The 27,923-nt window shown below is 51.8% G+C and overlaps 1 protein-coding gene across 6 annotated transcripts in view; it reads left to right on the top strand.

Moving 5' to 3' along the window:
• MFN2 (mitofusin 2) overlaps positions 1-27,923 on the top strand; it is an 85,472-nt gene that overhangs the window by 53,875 nt on the left and 3,674 nt on the right. For 3 of the 6 annotated variants that reach the window (XR_012930833.1, XR_012930835.1, XR_012930834.1), the window contains exons 14-17: positions 15,851-15,953; positions 16,873-17,195; positions 20,080-20,250; positions 22,945-23,403. Coding sequence is in view for 3 of the 6 variants with exons in the window: in XM_076056300.1 (XP_075912415.1) it covers positions 15,851-15,953; positions 16,873-17,195; positions 20,080-20,250; positions 22,945-23,403; positions 27,277-27,309 (1,089 nt within the window). In the remaining 3 variants the exon portion in view is untranslated. Of the gene's footprint in view, positions 1-15,850; positions 15,954-16,872; positions 17,196-20,079; positions 20,251-22,600; positions 22,889-22,944; positions 23,404-27,276; positions 27,340-27,923 lie in introns of those variants that run through there. The other 3 variants (XM_076056300.1, XM_076056302.1, XM_076056301.1) reach the window with 3 other exon arrangements.

Here is a 27,923-nt window from a genome sequence, read left to right as displayed (position 1 = left end):
CCGGGGGGCCAGGCGTCTATGACGTCTCCTGGCCAAACCCCAATTGGCGGAGCCAGGAGATTGAATACCTACCCTCGGGGCTACTCCAGAAACAACGAAAAGCCACTACGGGTGGCCACGTGGAATGTTCGAACGCTCACTGCAGAGGAGAGGCTGCCACTCCTCTGTCGGGAGCTGGACCGGTACCGCCTGGATCTATGCGGCATTCAGGAGGTCCGGTGGACCGGCTCTGGCTCCTGCCACCATGAGGGGTGGACAGTCCTCTACTCGGGGCAGCAGACTGCCAAACAACAGGGTGTGGGTCTTCTTTTGAACAAAAGAATGAAGGGGGCGTGGGAGCGTGGCGGTGAGGTGTGGGAAGCTGTAAGCCCCAGGCTACTTTGGGCTCGCCTTCCCATCAACCGGAGGCGAGGAATGGTGGTCGTGGTTACTTATGCCCCCACCGAAGATGAACATCCGTGGAGGGATGCAGGCAAAGCCGATGAGTCAGATGCCTTCTATGACCTCCTGTCACAGGTGCTGGCTAAAGTGGCCCCTCGGGATAGAGTCATCATGTTGGGTGACTTCAATGCCCGAGTTGGTCATGATACTGGCACCTGGTCTGGAGTGATTGGAGGGCATGGGCCAGATCAGCTCAATAACAACGGTAGGAGGCTGCTAGATTTTTGTGCAGCCCATGGGCTTGTAATTACCAACACGCTGTTCCGGCATCGGCGCATCCACACAACATCATGGATGCATGCCGGGTCCAAGCAAGAACATCTGCTGGACTACATAGTGACGGACCAGCGAATGCGAGCCCATGTCCTTGACACCAGGACCTACCGTGGAGCTGATCTGCCCTCTGACCATCGACTAGTCATCTGTAAGATGCGCCTGCCATTCTTCCACTCCGGTGGTGGGTGTACACCCAGGACCCCATTCCAACCTAAAGTGGCCTGGTCTCAGTTATCTGATGAAAGTTGCAAGCGAGAATTTCATCATCGCTTGCGGCTGGGATTGGCATCGTCCCCGACTCCTCCTGATGTCGAGGGTAAATGGGCGAGGTTTAGGACTGTGACTCATGCAGCTGCAATGGCTGCTTTGGGTACGCGGTCCAGACCTCCCCAGACACCCTGGATGACAGAGGAGTTGTTCAGGATGGTTGAGAAAAAGCGACAGGCCCACTGTCATCGGCTACAGAATCCCACGTCAGAGAATGAGGAGGCTTACCGCAGCCTTCGCTCGGAGGTTCGGAGAGCCGTGAGGCGCTGCAAGGATGGGTGGTGGTCGCGGGTTGCTGAGGAGATGGAGTCTGCCTCAGTGGCCCGTGATCACAAATCGCTATTTAACTCCATCAAAAAAGTAACCTGCAGCGCCACACCTATTACCATCATTAGGGGAAAAAACGGTGATCCAATTTCCGACCCCCAGGAACAGGTTCGCAGATTTGCTGAGCATTTCTGTGAGGTCCTGGGGGAGGGAAAATCCCTCAGCCAGGAAAACATCGTGGCACAAAGTGAGGATGACCCTGCTGATGCTGCGGTGCCTCAAATATTGGATGAAGTCACCCCCTGTGAGTGGCTGGCTGAGGTGCCATCTGCTGAGGAAGTATTGAAGGCGATCCGGAGTCTGAGACCAGGAAAGGCAGCGGGCAGAGATGATCTCCCAAGCGAAATGCTGAGGGAGGGTGGCGTTTGTGCACAGACTGCCCTATATGACATCATAACAACAGTCTGGACCACTGGACGGGTTCCGCAGGATTGGAAGGATGCCCTGGTGGTCCCCCTTTTTAAGAAGGGGGACCGCACAGACTGTAACAACTACAGGGGAATCTCACTCCTCAGTGTGCCGGGAAAGGTCCTGGCAAGGATTATTCAGCATCGCCTTGCCAGGCACGCTGAGGAAAGGCTTGCGGAGCCCCAATGCGGTTTCAGGAAAGGGCGGTCCTGCACAGATGCCATATTTTCTGTCCGTCTGCTACAGCAGAGGTGTAGGGAATTCCAACAAGACCTACATCTCTGCTTTATTGACCTGGTCAAGGCCTATGATACCATCAGTAGGCCTGGGCTCTGGGTCGTTCTTCGTGCTTTTGGAGTACCAGACCCTCTGCTCACGATCATTAAGGACCTTCATGATGGTGAGCGGGCCCGTGTAAAACTACGTGGCCGGGAGTCAGAGCCATTCCCTGTACACCTTGGGGTGCGACAGGGATGTCCTCTGGCTCCCACATTATTTAACATCTATTTTGACCACGTAGTTCGTGAAGCCTTCAATAGCTGTACCGGGGGAATCTCCATATGGTACAGATATAATGGGAGGCTAATCGATGCCCGGGTGCGGTCAAGGGATGGCTCCCTATTGCTCAACCACGTTATGTATGCTGATGACTTGGTAATAGCTGCTCAGTCAGAGGAGGAGTTGGAGACGCTGCTGCTGAGACTGGAGCGTGCCACTAAGAGGTGGGGCCTTACCATCAGCCCCACCAAAACTAAGCACCTGCCTGGGTATTTTGTACCATCGGACACTCCACCCCCAAAACTCCCAATCGGTGATGGGGCAGTTGTGGAGAGAGTGGAGAGTTTCCCATACCTGGGCAGTGTGCTTATGACTGGCTCCAGTTTAACAGCAGAGGTCTCACTCCGAATCAGTCGAGCAGCAATATCTTTTCATCGGTTGCGTAACGCTGTGTGGAAGCTACCTGGTCTGTCGCTCCGCACTAAGCTTCAGGTCTTCTCGGCCACGGTCATTCCCTCCCTTCTCTACGCTTGCGAAACGTGGACCCCCCTAATGGAACATCTTCGCCGGTTAGAAACATTTAGGCTGACCTGCCTACGATCCATCCTGGGTTTAACCAGACTGGATTGTGTGAGGAGCTCACAAATCCTTGAAAGATCTGGGCAGGGTCCCATCGGTGAGCTCCTCCGGCAGGCAAGGCTGCGATGGCTGGGTCATGTAGCCCGCATGCCCAGCCACCGCATGCCGAAACAGCTTTTGTTTGGCCGGATTGAGGGGGCTAAGCGGGCGCGGCACGGGCTAGAGAAGAGATGGAGTGATGTGGTACAGGAGGACGTGGAGCTGAGTGGACTTGCCGATGACTGGTACCAGCGGTGTCAAGATCGGCCTCTGTGGAGGAGGCTCGTGAAGGATGCTACTGGGCAGTTGGAGGCAGTCGCCCTCCAACAACAACGGAGGGCGGAGGAGCGACGCTCACAACAGCGAGCGGAGCGCCGGGTGGCTAAAGCACAGCAGGTTGGCACAGTAGGGGGCACAGGTGGTGCATCAGCCAGTCATCTCAGTCAGTCGACCCGTGGCACCTGGGTCTGCCCCGTGACCTCCTGCCAGCGGGCGTTCGACACTTCACGTGGCCTCAGGGTGCACATAGCCTGGCACAAGCGTCGTGGTGACGTCACCGCCACTTAGTGGCGAATGGCGGTTGTTGTTGTTGTTGTTGTTGTGTGACTGTGTGTGTAGGAGCTACATAAACACGTAGAGGAGGGTCTGGGTAAGACTCTGTGTGTGTGTGTCTATGTGACTGTGTCTATGTGTGACTGTGTGTGTGTGTGACTGTGTGTGTGTGTGACTGTGTGTGACTGTGTGTGTGTGTGACTGTGTCTGTGTGTGTCTATGTGACTGTGTCTATGTGACTGTGTGTGTGTGTAGGAGCTACATAAACACGTAGAGGAGGGTCTGGGTAAGACTCTGTGTGTGTGTGACTCTGTGTGTCTATGTGACTGTGTCTATGTGTCTATGTGTGTGTGTGTGTAGGAGCTACATAAACACGTAGAGGAGGGTCTGGGTAAGACTCTGTGTGTGTGTGTCTATGTGACTGTGTCTATGTGTGACTGTGTCTATGTGTGACTGTGACTGTGTGTGTGTGTCTGTGTGTGTGTGACTGTGTGTGACTGTGTGACTGTGTGTGTAGGAGCTACATAAACACGTAGAGGAGGGTCTGGGTAAGACTCTGTGTGTGTGTGACTGTGTGTGTGTGTCTGTGTGTGTGTGACTGTGTGTGACTGTGTGTGTAGGAGCTACATAAACACGTAGAGGAGGGTCTGGGTAAGACTCTGTGTGTGTGTGTCTGTGTGTGTGACTGTGTGTGTGTGTCTATGTGTGACTGTGACTGTGTGTGACTGTGTGTGTGTGTAGGAGCTACATAAACACGTAGAGGAGGGTCTGGGTAAGACTCTGTGTGTGTGTGACTGTGTGTGACTGTGTGTGACTGTGTGTGTGACTGTGTGTGTGTGTGACTGTGTGTGACTGTGTGTGTGTGTAGGAGCTACATAAACACGTAGAGGAGGGTCTGGGTAAGACTCTGTGTGTGTGTGACTCTGTGTGTCTATGTGACTGTGTCTATGTGTGACTGTGACTGTGTGTGTGTGTAGGAGCTACATAAACACGTAGAGGAGGGTCTGGGTAAGACTCTGTGTGTGTGTGTCTGTGTGTGTGACTGTGTGTGACTGTGTGTGTGTGTCTGTGTGTGTGTGACTGTGTGTGACTGTGTGTGTGTGTAGGAGCTACATAAACACGTAGAGGAGGGTCTGGGTAAGACTCTGTGTGTGTGTGTCTATGTGACTGTGTCTATGTGTGACTGTGTGTGTGTGTGACTGTGTGTGTGTGTGACTGTGTGACTGTGTGTGTGTGTGTCTGTGTGTGTGTGACTGTGTGTGACTGTGTGTGTGTGTAGGAGCTACATAAACACGTAGAGGAGGGTCTGGGTAAGACTCTGTGTGTGTGTGTCTGTGTGTGTGACTGTGTGTGACTGTGTGACTGTGTCTATGTGACTGTGTCTATGTGTGACTGTGTGTGTGTGTAGGAGCTACATAAACACGTAGAGGAGGGTCTGGGTAAGACTCTGTGTGTGTGTGTCTATGTGACTGTGTCTATGTGTGACTGTGTGTGACTGTGTGTGTGTGTCTGTGTGTGTGTGACTGTGTGTGACTGTGTGTGTGTGTAGGAGCTACATAAACACGTAGAGGAGGGTCTGGGTAAGACTCTGTGTGTGTGTGTCTGTGTGTGTGACTGTGTGTGACTGTGTGTGTCTGTGTGTGTGTGACTGTGTGTGACTGTGTGTGTGTGTAGGAGCTACATAAACACGTAGAGGAGGGTCTGGGTAAGACTCTGTGTGTGTGTGTCTGTGTGTGTGACTGTGTGTGACTGTGTGACTGTGTCTATGTGACTGTGTCTATGTGTGACTGTGTGTGTGTGTAGGAGCTACATAAACACGTAGAGGAGGGTCTGGGTAAGACTCTGTGTGTGTGTGTCTATGTGACTGTGTCTATGTGTGACTGTGTGTGACTGTGTGTGTGTGTCTGTGTGTGTGTGACTGTGTGTGACTGTGTGTGTGTGTAGGAGCTACATAAACACGTAGAGGAGGGTCTGGGTAAGACTCTGTGTGTGTGTGTCTGTGTGTGTGACTGTGTGTGACTGTGTGTGTGTGTCTGTGTGTGTGTGACTGTGACTGTGTGTGTGTGTAGGAGCTACATAAACACGTAGAGGAGGGTCTGGGTAAGACTCTGTGTGTGTGTGTCTATGTGACTGTGTGACTGTGTGTGTGTGTAGGAGCTACATAAACACGTAGAGGAGGGTCTGGGTAAGACTCTGTGTGTGTGTGTGTCTGTGTGTGTGACTGTGTGTGACTGTGTGTGTCTATGTGTGACTGTGACTGTGTGTGACTGTGTGTGTGTGACTGTGTCTATGTGTGTGTGACTGTGTGTGTGTGTGACTGTGTGTGACTGTGTGACTGTGTGTGTAGGAGCTACATAAACACGTAGAGGAGGGTCTGGGTAAGACTCTGTGTGTGTGTGACTGTGTGTGTGTGTCTGTGTGTGTGTGACTGTGTGTGTGTGTCTGTGTGTGTGACTGTGTGTGACTGTGTGTGTGTGTCTGTGTGTGTGTGACTGTGACTGTGTGTGTGTGTAGGAGCTACATAAACACGTAGAGGAGGGTCTGGGTAAGACTCTGTGTGTGTGTGTCTATGTGACTGTGTGACTGTGTGTGTGTGTAGGAGCTACATAAACACGTAGAGGAGGGTCTGGGTAAGACTCTGTGTGTGTGTGTCTGTGTGTGTGACTGTGTGTGACTGTGTGTGTCTATGTGTGACTGTGACTGTGTGTGACTGTGTGTGTGTGACTGTGTCTATGTGTGTGTGACTGTGTGTGTGTGTGACTGTGTGTGACTGTGTGACTGTGTGTGTAGGAGCTACATAAACACGTAGAGGAGGGTCTGGGTAAGACTCTGTGTGTGTGTGACTGTGTGTGTGTGTCTGTGTGTGTGTGACTGTGTGTGTGTGTCTGTGTGTGTGACTGTGTGTGACTGTGTGTGTGTGTAGGAGCTACATAAACACGTAGAGGAGGGTCTGGGTAAGACTCTATGTGTGTGTGACTGTGTGTGTAGGAGCTACATAAACACGTAGAGGAGGGTCTGGGTAAGACTCTGTGTGTGTGTGACTATGTGACTGTGTGTGTGTGTGACTGTGTGTGTGTGTGACTGTGTGTGTGTGTGACTGTCTGTGTGTGTGACTGTGTGTGACTGTGTGTGTGTGTCTATGTGACTGTGTGTGACTGTGTGACTGTGTGTGTGTGACTGTGTGTGACTGTGTGACTGTGTGTGTAGGAGCTACATAAACACGTAGAGGAGGGTCTGGGTAAGACTCTGTGTGTGTGTGTCTGTGTGTGTGACTGTGTGTGACTGTGTGTGTGTGTCTGTGTGTGTGACTGTGTGTGACTGTGTGTGTGTGTCTGTGTGTGTGTGACTGTGTGACTGTGTGTGTAGGAGCTACATAAACACGTAGAGGAGGGTCTGGGTAAGACTCTGTGTGTGTGTGACTGTGTGTGACTGTGTGTGACTGTGTGTGTGTGTGACTGTGTCTATGTGACTGTGTCTATGTGTGACTGTGACTGTGTGTGACTGTGTGTGTGTGTCTGTGTGTGTGTGACTGTGTGTGACTGTGTGTGTAGGAGCTACATAAACACGTAGAGGAGGGTCTGGGTAAGACTCTGTGTGTGTGTGTCTATGTGACTGTGTCTATGTGACTGTGTCTATGTGTGACTGTGTGTGACTGTGTGTGTGTGTAGGAGCTACATAAACACGTAGAGGAGGGTCTGGGTAAGACTCTGTGTGTGTGTGACTCTGTGTGTCTATGTGACTGTGTCTATGTGTGACTGTGACTGTGTGACTGTGTGTGTGTGTAGGAGCTACATAAACACGTAGAGGAGGGTCTGGGTAAGACTCTGTGTGTGTGTGTCTATGTGTGTCTATGTGACTGTGTCTATGTGTGTGTGACTGTGTCTATGTGACTGTGTCTATGTGTGACTGTGACTGTGTGACTGTGTGTGTGTGTAGGAGCTACATAAACACGTAGAGGAGGGTCTGGGTAAGACTCTGTGTGTGTGTGTCTGTGTGTGTGACTGTGTGTGACTGTGTGTGTGTGTGTGTCTGTGTGTGTGTGACTGTGTGTGTGTGACTGTGTGTGTAGGAGCTACATAAACACGTAGAGGAGGGTCTGGGTAAGACTCTGTGTGTGTGTGTCTGTGTGTGTGACTGTGTGTGACTGTGTGTGTGTGTGTGTCTGTGTGTGTGTGACTGTGTGTGTGTGACTGTGTGTGTAGGAGCTACATAAACACGTAGAGGAGGGTCTGGGTAAGACTCTGTGTGTGTGTGTCTGTGTGTGTGACTGTGTGTGACTGTGTGTGTGTGTGTGTCTGTGTGTGTGTGACTGTGTGTGTGTGACTGTGTGTGTAGGAGCTACATAAACACGTAGAGGAGGGTCTGGGTAAGACTCTGTGTGTGTGTGTCTGTGTGTGTGACTGTGTGTGACTGTGTGTGTGTGTGTGTGACTGTGTGTGTGTGACTGTGTGTGTAGGAGCTACATAAACACGTAGAGGAGGGTCTGGGTAAGACTCTGTGTGTGTGTGTGTGTGACTGTGTGTGACTGTGTGACTGTGTGTGTGTGTGTGTCTGTCTATGTGTGTGACTGTGTGTGTCTATGTAACTGTGTGTGTGTGTGACTGTGTGTGACTGTGTCTATGTGACTGTGTGTGTGTGTAGGAGCTACATAAACACGTAGAGGAGGGTCTGGGTAAGACTCTGTGTGTGTGTGTGACTGTGTGACTGTGTGTGACTGTGTGTGTGTGTGACTGTGTGTGTGTGTCTGTGTGTGTGTGACTGTGTGTGACTGTGTGTGTGTGTGACTGTGTGTGACTGTGTGTGTGTGTGTAGGAGCTACATAAACACGTAGAGGAGGGTCTGGGTAAGACTCTGTGTGTGTGTGACTCTGTGTGTCTATGTGACTGTGTCTATGTGTGTGTGACTGTGTGTGACTGTGACTGTGTGTGACTGTGTGTGACTGTGTGTGTGTGTAGGAGCTACATAAACACGTAGAGGAGGGTCTGGGTAAGACTCTGTGTGTGTGTGTGACTGTGTGTGACTGTGTGTGTAGGAGCTACATAAACACGTAGAGGAGGGTCTGGGTAAGACTCTGTGTGTGTGTGTCTGTGTGACTGTGTGTGACTGTGTGTGTGTGTGTGACTGTGTGTGTGTGACTGTGTGTGTAGGAGCTACATAAACACGTAGAGGAGGGTCTGGGTAAGACTCTGTGTGTGTGTGTCTGTGTGTGTGTGACTGTGACTGTGTGTGACTGTGTGACTGTGTGTGTGTGACTGTGTGTGACTGTGTGTGTGTGTAGGAGCTACATAAACACGTAGAGGAGGGTCTGGGTAAGACTCTGTGTGTGTGTGTCTGTGTGTGTGACTGTGTGTGACTGTGTGTGTGTGACTGTGTGTGTGTGTGACTGTGTGTGACTGTGTGACTGTGTGTGTGTGACTATGTGTCTGTGTGTGTGTGACTGTGTGTCTGTGTGTGTGTGACTGTGTGTGACTGTGACTGTGTGTAGGAGCTACATAAACACGTAGAGGAGGGTCTGGGTAAGACTCTGTGTGTGTGTGACTGTGTGTGACTGTGTGTGACTGTGTGTGTCTATGTGACTGTGACTGTGTGTGTGACTGTGTGACTGTGTGTGTAGGAGCTACATAAACACGTAGAGGAGGGTCTGGGTAAGACTCTGTGTGTGTGTGACTGTGTGTGACTGTGTGTGACTGTGTGTGTCTATGTGACTGTGACTGTGTGTGTGTGACTGTGACTGTGTGTGTGTGTAGGAGCTACATAAACACGTAGAGGAGGGTCTGGGTAAGACTCTGTGTGTGTGTGTCTGTGTGTGTGTGACTGTGTGTGACTGTGTGTGACTGTGTGACTGTGTGTGTAGGAGCTACATAAACACGTAGAGGAGGGTCTGGGTAAGACTCTGTGTGTGTGTCTATGTGACTGTGTCTATGTGTGACTGTGTGTGTGTGACTGTGTGTGACTGTGTGTGTGTGTGTCTATGTGTGACTGTGTGTGTGTGACTGTGTGTGACTGTGTGTGACTGTGTGTGTGTGTGTCTATGTGTGACTGTGTGTGTGTGTGACTGTGTGACTGTGTGTGTGTGTGTCTATGTGACTGTGTCTATGTGTGTGTGACTGTGTGTGTAGGAGCTACATAAACACGTAGAGGAGGGTCTGGGTAAGACTCTGTGTGTGTGTGTCTGTGTGTGTGTGTCTGTGTGTGTGTGACTGTGTGTGTGTGTAGGAGCTACATAAACACGTAGAGGAGGGTCTGGGTAAGACTCTGTGTGTGTGTGTGACTCTGTGTGTCTATGTGACTGTGTCTATGTGTGTGTGACTGTGTGTGTAGGAGCTACATAAACACGTAGAGGAGGGTCTGGGTAAGACTCTGTGTGTGTGTGACTGTGTGTGACTGTGTGTGTGTGTGACTGTGTGTGTGTGACTGTGTGTGTAGGAGCTACATAAACACGTAGAGGAGGGTCTGGGTAAGACTCTGTGTGTGTGACTGTGTGTGACTGTGTGTGTGTGTGACTGTGTGTGTGTGACTGTGTGTGTAGGAGCTACATAAACACGTAGAGGAGGGTCTGGGTAAGACTCTGTGTGTGTGTGACTGTGTGTGACTGTGTCTATGTGACTGTGTGACTGTGTGTGTGTGACTGTGTGTGACTGTGTGTGTGTGTAGGAGCTACATAAACACGTAGAGGAGGGTCTGGGTAAGACTCTGTGTGTGTGTGACTGTGTGTGACTGTGTGTGTGTGTGTCTGTGTGTGTGTGTGTGTGACTGTGTGTGACTGTGTGACTGTGTGTGTAGGAGCTACATAAACACGTAGAGGAGGGTCTGGGTAAGACTCTGTGTGTGACTGTGTGTGACTGTGTGTGTGTGTGACTGTGTGACTGTGTGTGACTGTGTGTGTGACTGTGTGTGACTGTGTGTGACTGTGTGTGTGTGTGACTGTGTGACTGTGTGTGTGTGTAGGAGCTACATAAACACGTAGAGGAGGGTCTGGGTAAGACTCTGTGTGTGTGTGTCTGTGTGTGTGTGTAGGAGCTACATAAACACGTAGAGGAGGGTCTGGGTAAGACTCTGTGTGTGTGTGTCTGTGTGTGTGACTGTGTGTGACTGTGTGTGTGTGACTGTGTGACTGTGTGACTGTGTGACTGTGTGTGTGTGACTGTGTGACTGTGACTGTGTGTGTAGGAGCTACATAAACACGTAGAGGAGGGTCTGGGTAAGACTCTGTGTGTGTGTGTGTCTGTGTGTGACTGTGTGTGTGTGACTGTGTCTGTGTGACTGTGTGTGACTGTGTCTATGTGTGACTGTGACTGTGTGTGTAGGAGCTACATAAACACGTAGAGGAGGGTCTGGGTAAGACTCTGTGTGTGTGTGACTGTGTGTGACTGTGTGTGACTGTGTGTGTGTGTGTGTGACTGTGTGTGACTGTGTGTGTAGGAGCTACATAAACACGTAGAGGAGGGTCTGGGTAAGACTCTGTGTGTGTGTGACTCTGTGTGTCTATGTGACTGTGTCTATGTGTGTGTGACTGTGTGTGTAGGAGCTACATAAACACGTAGAGGAGGGTCTGGGTAAGACTCTGTGTGTGTGTGACTCTGTGTGTCTATGTGACTGTGTCTATGTGTGTGTGACTGTGTGTGACTGTGTCTGTGTGACTGTGTGACTGTGTGTGTGTGTGTGACTGTGTGTGACTGTGTGTGTAGGAGCTACATAAACACGTAGAGGAGGGTCTGGGTAAGACTCTGTGTGTGTGTGTGACTCTGTGTGACTGTGTGTGTGTGTGACTGTGTGTGTGTGTCTGTGTGTGTGACTGTGTGTGACTGTGTGTGTGTGACTGTGTCTATGTGTGTGTGACTGTGACTGTGTGACTGTGTAGGAGCTACATAAACACGTAGAGGAGGGTCTGGGTAAGACTCTGTGTGTGTGTGACTCTGTGTGTCTATGTGACTGTGTCTATGTGACTGTGTCTATGTGTGACTGTGTCTGTGTGACTGTGTCTATGTGTGACTGTGACTGTGTGACTGTGTGTGTAGGAGCTACATAAACACATAGAGGAGGGTCTGGGTAAGACTCTGTGTGTGTGTGACTCTGTGTGTCTATGTGACTGTGTCTATGTGTGTGTGACTGTGTGTGTAGGAGCTACATAAACACGTAGAGGAGGGTCTGGGTAAGACTCTGTGTGTGTGTGTGACTGTGTGTGTGTGACTGTGTGTGACTGTGTGTGTGTGTGACTGTGTCTGTGTGTGTGTGTGTGACTGTGTGTGTGTGTGACTGTGTGTGTAGGAGCTACATAAACACGTAGAGGAGGGTCTGGGTAAGACTCTGTGTGTGTGTGTGACTGTGTGTGTGTGACTGTGTGTGACTGTGTGTGTGTGTGACTGTGTCTGTGTGTGTGTGTGTGACTGTGTGTGTGTGTGACTGTGTGTGTAGGAGCTACATAAACACGTAGAGGAGGGTCTGGGTAAGACTCTGTGTGTGTGTGTGTGACTGTGTGTGTGTGTAGGAGCTACATAAACACGTAGAGGAGGGTCTGGGTAAGACTCTGTGTGTGTGTGTGTGTGACTGTGTGTGACTGTGTGTGTGTGTGACTGTGTCTGTGTGTGTGTGACTGTGTGTGTAGGAGCTACATAAACACGTAGAGGAGGGTCTGGGTAAGACTCTGTGTGTGTGTGTCTGTGTGTGTGTCTATGTGTGACTGTGTGTGTGTGTCTATGTGACTGTGTCTATGTGTGTGTGACTGTGTGTGTAGGAGCTACATAAGCACGTAGAGGAGGGTCTGGGTAAGACTCTGTGTGTGTGTGTCTATGTGACTGTGTGTCTGTGTGTGTGTGACTGTGTGTGACTGTGTGTGTGTGTAGGAGCTACATAAACACGTAGAGGAGGGTCTGGGTAAGACTCTGTGTGTGTGTGACTGTGTGTGTGTGTGACTGTGTGTGTGTGTGACTGTGTGTGACTGTGTGTGTGTGTAGGAGCTACATAAACACGTAGAGGAGGGTCTGGGTAAGACTCTGTGTGTGTGTGACTGTGTGTGTGTGACTGTGTGTGTGTGTGTGACTGTGTGTGACTGTGTCTGTGTGTGTGTGACTGTGTGTGTAGGAGCTACATAAACACGTAGAGGAGGGTCTGGGTAAGACTGTGTGTGTGTGTGTGTCTATGTGACTGTGTGTGTGTGTGTGACTGTGTGTGTGTGTGACTGTGTGTGTGTGTGACTGTGTGTGACTGTGTGTGTAGGAGCTACATAAACACGTAGAGGAGGGTCTGGGTAAGACTCTGTGTGTGTGTGTGACTGTGTCTATGTGACTGTGTGTGTGTGTGTGACTGTGTGTGTGTGACTGTGTGACTGTGTGTGTGTGTGACTGTGTCTATGTGACTGTGTGTGTGTGTGTGACTGTGTCTATGTGACTGTGTGACTGTGTGACTGTGTGTAGGAGCTACATAAACACGTAGAGGAGGGTCTGGGTAAGACTCTGTGTGTGACTGTGACTGTGTGTGACTGTGTGTCTGTGTGTGTGTCTATGTGTGTGTGACTGTGTGACTGTGTGTAGGAGCTACATAAGCACGTAGAGGAGGGTCTGGGTAAGACTCCGTGTGTGTGTGTGTGACTGTGTGTGTGTCTGTGTGTCTATGTGACTGTGACTGTGTGTAGGAGCTACATAAACACGTAGAGGAGGGTCTGGGTAAGACTCTGTGTGTGTGTGTGTGTGACTGTGTGTGTGTGTCTGTGTGTGTGACTGTGTGTGACTGTGTGTGTAGGAGCTACATAAACACGTAGAGGAGGGTCTGGGTAAGACTCTGTGTGTGTGTGTGTGTCTGTGTGTGTGTGTGACTGTGTGTGACTCTGTGTGTCTATGTGACTGTGTCTATGTGTGTGTGACTGTGTGTGTAGGAGCTACATAAACACGTAGAGGAGGGTCTGGGTAAGACTCTGTGTGTGTGTGACTGTGTGTGTGTGACTGTGTGACTGTGTGTGTGTGACTGTGTGTGTAGGAGCTACATAAACACGTAGAGGAGGGTCTGGGTAAGACTCTGTGTGTGTGTGTCTGTGTGTGTGTGTCTATGTGACTGTGTGTGTGTGTCTGTGTGTGTGTGTGTGACTGTGTGTGACTGTGTGTGTAGGAGCTACATAAACACGTAGAGGAGGGTCTGGGTAAGACTCTGTGTGTGTGTGTGACTGTGTGTCTATGTGACTGTGTCTGTGTGTCTGTGTGTGTGTGTGTGACTGTGTGTGTGTGTAGGAGCTACATAAACACGTAGAGGAGGGTCTGGGTAAGACTCTGTGTGTGTGTGACTCTGTGTGTCTATGTGACTGTGTCTATGTGTGTGTGACTGTGTGTGTAGGAGCTACATAAACACGTAGAGGAGGGTCTGGGTAAGACTCTGTGTGACTGTGTGTGTGACTGTGTGTGACTGTGTGTCTATGTGACTGTGTGTGTAGGAGCTACATAAACACGTAGAGGAGGGTCTGGGTAAGACTCTGTGTGTGTGTGTCTGTCTGTGTGTGACTGTGTGACTGTGTGTGACTGTGTCTATGTGTCTATGTGTGTGTGTCTGTGTGTGTGTGACTGTGTGTGTGTGTAGGAGCTACATAAACACGTAGAGGAGGGTCTGGGTAAGACTCTGTGTGTGTGTGTGTGACTGTGTGTGTGTGTCTCTGTGTGTCTATGTGACTGTGTCTATGTGTCTATGTGTGTGTGTGTGTAGGAGCTACATAAACACGTAGAGGAGGGTCTGGGTAAGACTCTGTGTGTGTGTGTGTGTCTGTGTGTGTGTGTGTGTGTGTCTGTGTGTGTGTCTATGTGTGTGTGACTGTGTGTGTAGGAGCTACATAAACACGTAGAGGAGGGTCTGGGTAAGACTCTGTGTCTGTGTGTGTGACTGTGTGTGACTGTGACTGTGTGACTGTGTGTAGGAGCTACATAAACACGTAGAGGAGGGTCTGGGTAAGACTCTGTGTGTGTGTGACTGTGTGTGACTGTGTGTGACTGTGTGTGTGTGTGACTGTGTGTGTGTGACTGTGTGACTGTGTGACTGTGTGTGTGTGACTGTGTGTGTGTGACTGTGTGTGTGTGTGACTGTGTGACTGTGTGTGTAGGAGCTACATAAACACGTAGAGGAGGGTCTGGGTAAGACTCTGTGTGTGTGTGTCTATGTGACTGTGTGTGACTGTGTGTGACTGTGTGTGTGACTGTGTGTGTGTGTGTGTGACTGTGTGTGTAGGAGCTACATAAACACGTAGAGGAGGGTCTGGGTAAGACTCTGTGTGTGTGTGTCTATGTGACTGTGTGTGACTGTGTGTGACTGTGTGTGTGACTGTGTGTGTGTGTGACTGTGTGTGTAGGAGCTACATAAACACGTAGAGGAGGGTCTGGGTAAGACTCTGTGTGTGTGTGTCTATGTGACTGTGTGTGACTGTGTGTGACTGTGTGTGTGACTGTGTGTGTGTGTGACTGTGTGTGTAGGAGCTACATAAACACGTAGAGGAGGGTCTGGGTAAGACTCTGTGTGTGTGTGACTGTGTGTGACTGTGTGTGACTGTGTGTGTGTGTGTGACTGTGTGTGTGACTGTGTGTGTGTGACTGTGTGTCTATGTGACTGTGTGTAGGAGCTACATAAACACGTAGAGGAGGGTCTGGGTAAGACTCTGTGTGTGTGTGACTGTGTGTGACTGTGTGTGTGTGTCTATGTGACTGTGACTGTGTGTGTGTGTCTATGTGACTGTGTGTGTGTGTGACTGTGTGTGTCTATGTGTCTATGTGTGACTGTGTGTGTGTGTAGGAGCTACATAAACACGTAGAGGAGGGTCTGGGTAAGACTCTGTGTGTGTGTGACTGTGTGTGACTGTGTCTATGTGTGACTGTGTGTGTGTGTGACTGTGTGACTGTGTGTGTCTATGTGTGACTGTGTGTAGGAGCTACATAAACACGTAGAGGAGGGTCTGGGTAAGACTCTGTGTGTGTGTGTCTATGTGACTGTGTGTGACTGTGTGTGACTGTGTGTGTGACTGTGTGTGTGTGTGACTGTGTGTGTAGGAGCTACATAAACACGTAGAGGAGGGTCTGGGTAAGACTCTGTGTGTGTGTGACTGTGTGTGACTGTGTGTGACTGTGTGTGTGTGTGTGACTGTGTGTGTGACTGTGTGTGTGTGACTGTGTGTCTATGTGACTGTGTGTAGGAGCTACATAAACACGTAGAGGAGGGTCTGGGTAAGACTCTGTGTGTGTGTGACTGTGTGTGACTGTGTGTGTGTGTCTATGTGACTGTGACTGTGTGTGTGTGTCTATGTGACTGTGTGTGTGTGTGACTGTGTGTGTCTATGTGTCTATGTGTGACTGTGTGTGTGTGTAGGAGCTACATAAACACGTAGAGGAGGGTCTGGGTAAGACTCTGTGTGTGTGTGACTGTGTGTGACTGTGTCTATGTGTGACTGTGTGTGTGTGTGACTGTGTGACTGTGTGTGTCTATGTGTGACTGTGTGTAGGAGCTACATAAACACGTAGAGGAGGGTCTGGGTAAGAAACTCGCCAGCCGCTGCTCCAACGGCGTGGCAGAGGCACTGCACAGAACCCAGAGCGACCTCATTGGTGGGTGGGTGGGTGGTGGGTGGGTGGGTGGGTGAGTGAGTGAGTGGGTGGGTGGGTGGGTGGGTGGGTGGGTGGGTGAGTGGGTGAGTGGGTGAGTGGGTGGGTGAGTGGGTGAGTGGGTGGGTGAGTGAGTGTGTGAGTGGGTGAGTGAGTGAGTGAGTGTGTGAGTGGGTGAGTGAGTGAGTGAGTGTGTGAGTGGGTGAGTGAGTGAGTGGATGGGTGAGTGAGTGGGTGAGTGGGTGAGTGAGTGAGTGGGTGAGTGAGTGGGTCAGTGAGTGGGTGGGTGAGTGGGTGAGTGAGTGGGTGGGTGGGTGAGTGAGTGAGTGGGTGAGTGAGTGAGTGGGTGAGTGGGTGGGTGGGTGAGTGGGTGAGTGAGTGGGTGAGTGAGTGAGTGGGTGAGTGAGTGAGTGAGTGGGTGAGTGAGTGAGTGGGTGGGTGGGTGAGTGAGTGAGTGGGTGGGTGAGTGGGTGGGTGGGTGAGTGAGTGAGTGAGTGGGTGAGTGGGTGAGTGAGTGGGTGAGTGGGTGAGTGGGTGAGTGAGTGGGTGAGTGAGTGAGTGGGTGAGTGGGTGGGTGAGTGGGTGAGTGAGTGGGTGAGTGAGTGAGTGAGTGGGTGAGTGAGTGAGTGGGTGGGTAGGTGGGTGAGTGAGTGAGTGGGTGGGTGAGTGGGTGGGTGAGTGGGTGGGTGGGTGAGTGGGTGAGTGACTGAGTGGGTGAGTGACTGAGTGGGTGAGTAACTGACTGACTGACTGACTGAGTGACTGTCTGACTGACTAATTGACTGACTGACTGTCTGTGTGACTGCGTGACTGACTGACTGAGTGACTGACTGACTGAGTGACTGTCTGACTGACTGACTGACTGTCTGTGTGACTGACTACCTGACTGACTGTATAAATATTTCTCCCCCTACCCCACCAGACAGCATGACTCCGCTGCTGCCCATCTCCGCCCGCGAGACCCTCACAGCCACAGCCACCGCCACCGCCGCCGAAGGAGGTGGAGGAGGAGGTGGAGGAGGAGGTGGAGGAGGTGGAGGAGGAGGAGGGGCGGCAGGGGGGGGTCTCCCACCACGGCGGCTCCCTCCCTACTTTGCGCTGAGCTACGAGCTCAACTGTGAGCGGCTGTGCTCATCCTTCCAGGAGGATGTGGACTTCCGGTTCTCGCTGGGCTGGGCGGCCCTGGTGGGGCGATTCCTGGGGCCTCGTGGCGCTCACCACACCCTCACCGGAGGGGAGCAGCAGGTGAGGGGCCGCTCACCAGCTCGCTCACCAGCTCGCTCACTCAACCACTCACTCACCCAACCACTCACTCACCCACTCACTCACCCACTCACTCACCACTCACCCACACACTCACACACTCACACACTCACCCACCCACCCACCCACTCACTCACTCACTCACCACTCACCCACTCACTCACTCACTCACCCACTCACCCACTCACCCAACCACTCACCCACCCACCCACTCACTCACCCACTCACTCACTCACCCAACCACTCACTCACTCACTCACCCGACCACTCACCCACTCACTCACCCACACACTCACTCACTCACTCACCACTCACTCACCCAACCACTCACCCACTCACCACTCACTCACCCACCCACTCACCCAACCACTCACCCACTCACCACTCACTCACCCACCCACTCACCCAACCACTCACCCAACCACTCACTCGCTCACTCACTCACCCAACCACTCACTCACCCACCCACTCACCCAACCACTCACTCACCCACTCACTCACTCACCCAACCACTCGCTCACCAGCTCGCTCACCAGCTCGCTCGCTCACTCACCCACCCACCCACTCACCCACTCACTCACTCACTCACCCACTCACCCACTCACTCACTCACCCACCCACCCACTCACCCACCCACCCACCCACTCACTCACTCACCCACCCACCCACTCACTCACTCACCCACTCACCCACTCACCCACTCACTCACCCACTCACTCACTCACCCACCCACCCACTCACTCACCCACCCACCCACCCACCCACTCACTCACCCACCCACCCACTCACTCACTCACCCACTCACCCACTCACTCACTCACCCACCCACCCACTCACTCACCCACCCACCCACTCACTCACTCACCCACTCACCCACTCACCCACTCACTCACTCACCCACCCACCCACTCACTCACCCACCCACCCACCCACTCACTCACCCACCCACCCACTCACTCACCCACCCACCCACCCACTCACTCACCCACCCACTCACCCACACACCCACTCACCCACCCACCCACCCACTCACTCACCCACCCACCCACCCACCCACTCACCCACCCACCCACCCACTCACTCACTCACTCACCACTCACCCACTCACTCACTCACTCACCCACTCACCCACTCACCCAACCACTCACCCACCCACCCACTCACTCACCCACTCACTCACTCACCCAACCACTCACTCACTCACTCACCCGACCACTCACCCACTCACTCACCCACACACTCACTCACTCACTCACCACTCACTCACCCAACCACTCACCCACTCACCACTCACTCACCCACCCACTCACCCAACCACTCACCCACTCACCACTCACTCACCCACCCACTCACCCAACCACTCACCCAACCACTCACTCGCTCACTCACTCACCCAACCACTCACTCACCCACCCACTCACCCAACCACTCACTCACCCACTCACTCACTCACCCAACCACTCGCTCACCAGCTCGCTCACCAGCTCGCTCGCTCACTCACCCACCCACCCACTCACCCACTCACTCACTCACTCACCCACTCACCCACTCACTCACTCACCCACCCACCCACTCACCCACCCACCCACCCACTCACTCACTCACCCACCCACCCACTCACTCACTCACCCACTCACCCACTCACCCACTCACTCACCCACTCACTCACTCACCCACCCACCCACTCACTCACCCACCCACCCACCCACCCACTCACTCACCCACCCACCCACTCACTCACTCACCCACTCACCCACTCACTCACTCACCCACCCACCCACTCACTCACCCACCCACCCACTCACTCACTCACCCACTCACCCACTCACCCACTCACTCACTCACCCACCCACCCACTCACTCACCCACCCACCCACCCACTCACTCACCCACCCACCCACTCACTCACCCACCCACCCACCCACTCACTCACCCACCCACTCACCCACACACCCACTCACCCACCCACCCACCCACTCACTCACCCACCCACCCACCCACTCACCCACCCACCCGCCCGCTCACTCACCCACCCACTCACCCACTCACCCACTCACCCACCCACCCACTCACTCACCCACCCACCCACCCACTCACCCACCCACTCACTCACTCACCCACCCACCCACCCACTCACTCACCCACCCACCCACTCACTCACCCACCCACCCACCCACTCACTCACCCACCCACTCACCCACACACCCACTCACCCACCCACCCACCCACTCACTCACCCACCCACCCACCCACTCACCCACCCACCCGCCCGCTCACTCACCCACCCACTCACCCACTCACCCACTCACCCACCCACCCACTCACTCACCCACCCACCCACTCACCCACCCACTCACTCACTCACCCACTCACCCACTCACTCACCCATTCACCCACCCACCCACCCACTCACCCACCCACTGACCCACCCACTCACCCACTAACTCACTCACTCACCCACTCACCCACCCACTCACCCACCCACCCACCCACTCACCCACCCACTGACCCACCCACTCACTCACTCACTCACCCACCCACTCACTCACCCACCCACTCACTCACTCACCCACTCACTCACTCACTCACCCACCCACTCACTCACCCACCCACTCACTCACTCACCCACTCACTCACTCACTCACCCACCCACTCACTCACCCACCCACTCACTCACTCACCCACTCACTCACCCACTCACTCACCCACTCACTCACTCACCCACTCACTCACCCACCCACCCACCCACTCACCCACTCACCCACCCACTCACCCACCCACCCACTCACCCACCCACCAACCCACCCACCCACCCACCCCTGTGTGTGTAACCATAGCAACCGGCCTCTTCGTGACCTCCCCCCAGGTCCCGCGGCCCCTCCCCCTGACCCCGCTGCTCCCCGTGGGGGGGGGCGTGGGGGGGTGCGTGGGGGGGGGCTCCATGACGCAGCAGGAGGAGCTGATGGTCTCCATGGTGACGGGGGTCGCCGCACTCACCTCACGCACTTCCATGGGGGTGCTTGTCATCGGGGGGGTGGTGAGTGGGGGGGGGGAGTGGTGGGGGGGTGGGGGTGGGGGTGGGGGGGTGGTGAGTGGTGGGTGGGGGGGTGAGTGAGTGGGTGGGTGAGTGAGTGGGGGGGTGAGTGGGGGGGTGGGTGGGTGGTGTACTGTGTGTGTACTGTGTGTGTGTGTAGTGTGTACTGTGTGTGTACTGTGTGTGTGTACTGTGTGTGTGTACTGTGTGTGTACTGTGTGTACTGTGTGTACTGTGTGTGTACTGTGTGTGTGTGTACTGTGTGTGTGTGTGTACTGTGTGTGTACTGTGTGTGTACTGTGTGTGTACTGTGTGTGTGTGTGTACTGTGTGTGTACTGTGTGTGTGTACTGTGTGTGTGTACTGTGTGTGTACTGTGTGTACTGTGTGTGTGTGTGTACTGTGTGTGTACTGTGTGTGTGTGTGTACTGTGTGTACTGTGTGTGTGTACTGTGTGTACTGTGTGTGTACTGTGTGTACTGTGTGTACTGTGTGTGTGTACTGTGTGTGTACTGTGTGTACTGTGTGTGTGTACTGTGTGTGTACTGTGTGTGTGTGTACTGTGTGTGTACTGTGTGTGTACTGTGTGTGTAGGTGTGTGTGTACTGTGTGTGTGTACTGTGTGTGTGTGTACTGTGTGTACTGTGTGTGTACTGTGTGTGTACTGTGTGTGTACTGTGTGTGTACTGTGTGTGTGTACTGTGTGTACTGTGTGTGTACTGTGTGTATTGTGTGTGTACTGTGTGTGTACTGTGTGTATTGTGTGTGTACTGTGTGTGTGTACTGTGTGTACTGTGTGTGTACTGTGTGTGTACTGTGTGTGTGTGTACTGTGTGTGTACTGTGTGTACTGTGTGTGTGTACTGTGTGTACTGTGTGTGTACTGTGTGTACTGTGTGTGTGTACTGTGTGTGTACTGTGTGTGTGTACTGTGTGTGTACTGTGTGTGTACTGTGTGTGTACTGTGTGTGTGTGTACTGTGTGTGTACTGTGTGTGTGTGTACTGTGTGTGTACTGTGTGTGTACTGTGTGTGTGTACTGTGTGTGTACTGTGTGTGTGTACTGTGTGTACTGTGTGTGTGTACTGTGTGTACTGTGTGTGTACTGTGTGTACTGTGTGTGTGTACTGTGTGTGTACTGTGTGTGTGTACTGTGTGTGTACTGTGTGTGTACTGTGTGTGTGTGTACTGTGTGTGTACTGTGTGTGTACTGTGTGTGTGTACTGTGTGTGTACTGTGTGTGTACTGCGTGTGTGTGTACTGTGTGTGTACTGTGTGTGTGTGTACTGTGTGTGTGTACTGTGTGTGTGTACTGTGTGTGTGTACTGTGTGTGTACTGTGTGTGTGTACTGTGTGTGTATACTGTGTGTGTACTGTGTGTGTACTGTGTGTGTGTGTACTGTGTGTGTACTGTGTGTACTGTGTGTGTGCTGTGTGTGTACTGTGTGTGTACTGTGTGTGTACTGTGTGTGTACTGTGTGTGTGTACTGTGTGTGTACTGTGTGTGTGTACTGTGTGTGTGTACTGTGTGTGTACTGTGTGTGTACTGTGTGTGTGTGTGTACTGTGTGTGTACTGTGTGTGTGTACTGTGTGTGTACTGTGTGTGTACTGTGTGTGTACTGTGTGTGTGTGTGTACTGTGTGTGTGTACTGTGTGTGTACTGTGTGTGTACTGTGTGTGTACTGTGTGTACTGTGTGTGTGTACTGTGTGTGTACTGTGTGTGTACTGTGTGTGTGTACTGTGTGTGTGTACTGTGTGTGTACTGTGTGTGTACTGTGTGTGTGTACTGTGTGTGTGTGTGTACTGTGTGTGTACTGTGTGTACTGTGTGTGTACTGTGTGTGTGTGTGTACTGAGTGTGTACTGTGTGTGTGTACTGTGTGTGTACTGTGTGTGTACTGTGTGTGTGTACTGTGTGTACTGTGAGTGTGTGTGTACTGTGTGTGTACTGTGTGTGTACTGTGTGTGTACTGTGTGTGTGTACTGTGTGTGTGTACTGTGTGTGTACTGTGTGTGTACTGTGTGTGTGTATACTGTGTGTACTGTGTGTACTGTGTGTGTGTACTGTGTGTGTACTGTGTGTGTACTGTGTGTGTGTGTACTGTGCGTGTACTGTGCGTGTACTGTGTGTGTGTACTGTGTGTACTGTGTGTGTACTGTGTGTGTGTACTGTGTGTGTGTACTGTGTGTACTGTGTGTGTACTGTGTGTGTGTACTGTGTGTGTGTACTGTGTGTACTGTGTGTGTACTGTGTGTGTACTGTGTGTACTGTGTGTACTGTGTGTGTACTGTGTGTGTACTGTGTGTGTACTGTGTGTACTGTGTGTGTACTGTGTGTGTACTGTGTGTGTGTAGGTGTGGAAGGCGGTAGGCTGGAGGCTGATCGCCCTGTCGCTAGGCCTCTACGGGCTCCTCTATGTCTACGAGCGGCTGACGTGTACTGTGTGTGTACTGTGTGTGTCATGTGTGTGTACTGTGTGTGTACTGTGTGTACTGTGTAGGTGTGGAAGGCGGTAGGCTGGAGGCTGATCGCCCTGTCGCTAGGCCTCTATGGGCTCCTCTATGTCTACGAGCGGCTGACGTGGACTGTGTGTGTACTGTGTGTGTGTACTGTGTGTGTACTGTGTGTGTACTGTGTGTGTACTGTGTGTGTACTGTGTGTGTACTGTGTGTGTACTGTGTGTACTGTGTGTGTGTAGGTGTGGAAGGCGGTGGGATGGAGGCTGATCGCCCTGTCGCTAGGCCTCTACGGGCTCCTCTATGTCTACGAGCGGCTGACGTGTACTGTGTGTGTACTGTGTGTGTACTGTGTGTGTACTGTGTGTGTAGGTGTGGAAGGCGGTAGGCTGGAGACTGATCGCCCTGTCGCTAGGCCTTTACGGGCTCCTCTATGTCTACGAGCGGCTGACGTGTACTGTGTGTGTACTGTGTGTGTACTGTGTGTGTACTGTGTGTGTGTAGGTGTGGAAGGCGGTGGGATGGAGGCTGATCGCCCTGTCGCTAGGCCTCTACGGGCTCCTCTATGTCTACGAGCGGCTGACGTGGACCTCGCGTGCCAAGGAGCGTGCCTTCAAGCGCCAGTTCGTGGACTACGCTGCCGACAAGCTCCACATGCTGGTCAGCTTCACCGGGGCCAACTGCAGCCACCAGGTCCAGCAGTGAGTAGCGCACTGGGGGGGGGTGACGTGTGTGTGTGTGGACGTGTGTGTGTGTGTACGTGTGTGTGTACTGTGTGGGTGTGTACGTGTGTGTGTGGGTGTGTGTGGGTGTACGTGTGTGTGTGTACGTACGTGTGTGTACGTGTACTGTGTGGGTGTGTGTGTGTGTGTGTGGGTGTACGTGTGTGTGTGTACGTACGTGTGTGTGTGGGTGTGTACTGTGTGTGTACGTGTGTGTGTGTACTGTGTGTGTGTACTGTGTGTGTGTGTGTACGTGTGTGTGTATGTGTGTGTGTGTGTACGTGTGTGTGTGTACTGTGTGGGTGTGTACGTGTGTGTGTGTGTACTGTGTGTGTGTGTACGTGTGTGTGTGTACGTACGTGTGTGTGTGTACTTGTGTGTGTGTGTACGTGTGTGTGTGTACTGTGTGTGTGTACATGTGTGTGTGTGTGGGTGTACGTGTGTGTGTGTGTACGTGTGTGTGTGTTCGTACGTGTGTGTGTGTGTGTACTGTGTGTGTGTACTGTGTGTGTGTGTACTTGTGTGTGTGTGTGTGTACTGTGTGTGTGTGTGTACGTGTGTGTGTGTACGTACGTGTGTGTGTGTGTGTACTGTGTGTGTGTACTGTGTGTGTGTGTGTATGTGTGTGTACGTGTGTGTGTGTGTGTATACTGTGTGTGTGTGTACGTGTGTGTGTGTGGGTGTGTGTGTACGTGTGTGTGTGTACTGTGTGTGTGTGCTGTGTGTGTACGTGTGTGTGTGGACGTGTGTGTGTACGTGTGTGTGTGTACGTGTGTGTGTACGTGTGTGTGTGTATGTGTACGTGTGTGTGTACTGTGTGTGTGTACGTGTTTGTGTGTGTGTGTACGTGTGTGTGTCACGTGTGTGTGTACTGTGTGTGTGGGTGTGTGTGTGTGTACGTGTGTGTGTACTGTGTGTGTGTGTGTACGTGTGTGTGTGTGTACTGTGTGTGTGTGGGTGTGTGTGTACGTGTGTGTGGACGTGTGTGTGTGCACGTGTGTGTGTGTACTGTGTGGGTGTGTGTACGTGTGTGTGTGTGTGTGTACGTGTGTGTGTACGTGTGTGTGTGTGTACTTGTGTGTGTGTACCTGTATGTGTACTTGTGTGTACGTGTGTGTGTACGTGTGTGTACGTGTGTGTGTGTACGTGTGTGTGTGTGTACTGTGTGTGTGTGTGTGTACGTGTGTGTGTGTACTTGTGTACATGTGTGTGTGTACTGTGTGTGTGTACGTGTGTACGTGTGTGTGTGTGTGTGTACGTGTGTGTGTGTGTACGTGTGTGTGTGTGTGTGTACGTGTGTGTGTGTACGTGTGTGTGTGTACTTGTGTGTGTGTGTACGTGTGTGTGTGTACGTGTGTGTGTGTGTACGTACGTGTGTGTGTGTGTACGTGTGTGTGTACGTGTGTGTGTGTGTACGTGTGTGAACGTGTGTGTGTGTGTACGTGTGTGTGTGTACGTGTGTGTGTGTGTACGTGTGTGTGTGTACGTGTGTGTGTGTGTACTTGTGTGTGTGTACCTGTGTGTGTGTACTTGTGTGTACGTGTGTGTGTACGTGTGTGTGTACTTGTGTGTACGTGTGTGTGTGTACGTGTGTGTGTGTACGTGTATGTGTGTACGTGTGTACGTGTATGTGTGTACGTGTGTACGTGTGTGTACGTGTGTGTACGTGTGTGTACTGTGTGTGTGTGTACGTGTGTGTGTACGTGTGTGTGTGTGTACTGTGTGGGTGTGTGTGTACGTGTGTGTACGTGTGTGTGTGTACTGTGTGGGTGTGTGTACGTGTGTGTGTGTGTGTGCTGTGTGTGTGTACTGTGTGGGTGTGTGTGTGTGTGTGCTGTGTGTGTGTACTGTGTGGGTGTGTGTACGTGTGTGTGTACGTGTGTGTGTGTACGTACGTGTGTGTACGTGTGTGTGTGTACGTACGTGTGTGTGTACGTGTGTGTGTACGTACGTGTGTGTGTACGTGTGTGTGTGTACGTACGTGTGTGTGTACGTGTGTGTGTACGTGTGTGTGTGTGTGTACGTGTGTGTGTGTACGTGTGTGTGTGAACGTGTGTGTGTGTGTGTACGTGTGTGTGTGTACGTGTGTGTGTGTGTGTACTTGTGTGTGTGTACCTGTGTGTGTGTACCTGTGTGTGTGTACTTGTGTGTACGTGTGTGTGTACGTGTGTGTGTGTACGTGTATGTGTGTACGTGTGTGTACGTGTGTGTCTGTGTGTGTACGTGTGTGTCTGTGTGTGTACGTGTGTGTACTGTGTGTGTGTGTACGTGTGTGTGTACGTGTGTGTGTGTGTACTGTGTGGGTGTGTGTGTACGTGTGTGTACTGTGTGTGTGTACTGTGTGTGTGTGTACGTGTGTGTGTGTACGTGTGTGTGTGTGTACTGTGTGGGTGTGTGTACATGTGTGTGTGTGTGTACGTGTGTGTGTGGGTGTGTGTACGTGTGTGTGTGTGTGTGTACGTATGTGTACGTGTGTGTGTGCACGTGTGTGTGTGCGTGTACGTGTGTGTGTACTGTGTGTGTGCACGTGTGCGTGTACTGTGTGTGTGTGCGTGTGTGTACGTGTGTGTACGTGTGTGTGTGTACATGCGTGTGTGCGTGTGTGTGCGTGTGTGTACGTGTGTGTGTGTGCGTGTGTGTGCGTGTGTACGTGTGTGCGTGTGTACGTGTGTGTGTGTGCGTGTGTGTGTGTACGTGTGTGTACGTGTGTGTGTGTACGTGTGTGTGCGTATGTGTGTGTGTACGTGTGTGTGTGTGTGCGTGCGTGTGTGTGTGTGTGTACGTGTATGTGTGCGTGTGTGTGTGTGTACGTGTGTGTGTCTGTACTGTGTGTGTACTGTGTATGTACTGTGTGTGTGTACTGTGTGTGTACTGTGTGTGTGTACTGTGTGTGTACTGTGTGTACTGTGTGTGTGTACTGTGTGTACTGTGTGTGTACTGTGTGTGTACTGTGTGTGTGTACTGTGTATGTACATGTACTGTGTGTGTACTGTGTGTGTACTGTGTGTGTACTGTGTGTATGTACTGTGTGTACTGTGTGTACTGTGTGTGTCCTGTGTGTATGTACTGTGTGTGTACTGTGTGTGTACTGTATGTGTACTGTGTGTGTGCACTGTGTGTACTGTGTGTGTACTGTGTGTGTATGTACATGTACTGTGTGTACTGTGTACTGTGTGTATGTACATGTACTGTGTGTGTACTGTGTGTGTGTACTGTGTGTACTGTGTGTGTATGTACATGTACTGTGTGTGTACTGTGTGTGTGTGTACTGTGTGTGTGTACTGTGTATACTGTGTGTGTGTACTGTGTGTGTACTGTGTGTGTATGTACATGTACTGTGTGTACTGTGTGTGTGTACTGTGTGTGTACTGTGTGTGTGTACTGTGTGTGTGTACTGTGTGTGTACTGTGTACATGTACTGTGTGTGCTGTGTGTGTGTGTACTGTGTGTGTGTACTGTGTGTACTGTGTGTGTGCTGTGTGTGTGTACTGTGTGTGTGTACTGTGTGTGTGTACTATGTGTGTACTGTGTGTACTGTGTGTGTACTGTATGTACTGTGTGTACTGTGTGTACTGTATGTACTGTGTGTACTGTGTGTGTACTGTATGTACTGTGTGTACTGTGTGTACTGTGTGTGTACTGTATGTACTGTGTGTACTGTGTGTGTGTACTGTGTGTGTACTGTGTGTGTGTACTGTGTGTGCTGTGTGTACTGTGTGTGTACTGTGTGTGTACTGTATGTACTGTGTGTACTGTGTGTACTGTGTGTGTACTGTATGTACTGTGTGTACTGTGTGTGTGTACTGTGTGTGCTGTGTGTGTGTACTGTGTGTGTGCTGTGTGTGTGTGCAGGGAGCTGGCAGGCACGTTTGCCCGCCTGTGTGAGCAGGTGAGCTGTGTGTGTGTACTGTGTGTGTACTGTGTGTGTACTGTGTGTGTACTGTGTACTGTGTGTACTGTGTGTGTACTGTGTGTGTACTGTGTGTGTGTACTGTGTGTACTGTGTGTGTGTACATGCACTGTATGTACTGTGTGTACTGTGTGTGTGTACTGTGTGTGTACTGTGTGTGTGTACTGTGTGTGTGTACATGCACTGTATGTACTGTGTGTACTGTGTGTGTGTACTGTATGTACTGTGTGTACTGTGTGTGTACTGTGTGTGTACTGTGTGTGTACTGTGTGTGTGTACTGTGTGTACTGTGTGTGTGTACATGCACTGTATGTACTGTGTGTACTGTGTGTGTGTACTGTGTGTGTACTGTGTGTGTGTACTGTGTGTGTACATGCACTGTATGTACTGTGTGTACTGTGTGTGTGTACTGTATGTACTGTGTGTACTGTGTGTGTACTGTGTACTGTGTGTACTGTGTGTGTACTGTGTGTGTACTGTGTGTGTGTACTGTGTGTACTGTGTGTGTGTACATGCACTGTATGTACTGTGTGTACTGTGTGTGTGTACTGTGTGTGTACTGTGTGTGTGTACTGTGTGTGTGTACATG

The sequence above is a fragment of the Petromyzon marinus genome, chromosome 75, assembly GCF_048934315.1.
Source record: "Petromyzon marinus isolate PM22_M1 ecotype Great Lakes invasive population chromosome 75, UKy_Petmar_22M1.pri1.0, whole genome shotgun sequence".
Lineage (NCBI taxonomy): Eukaryota > Metazoa > Chordata > Hyperoartia > Petromyzontiformes > Petromyzontidae > Petromyzon > Petromyzon marinus.
Note: the sequence above shows the minus strand (reverse complement) of the source record. Positions and strands in the feature narration are given on the sequence as shown.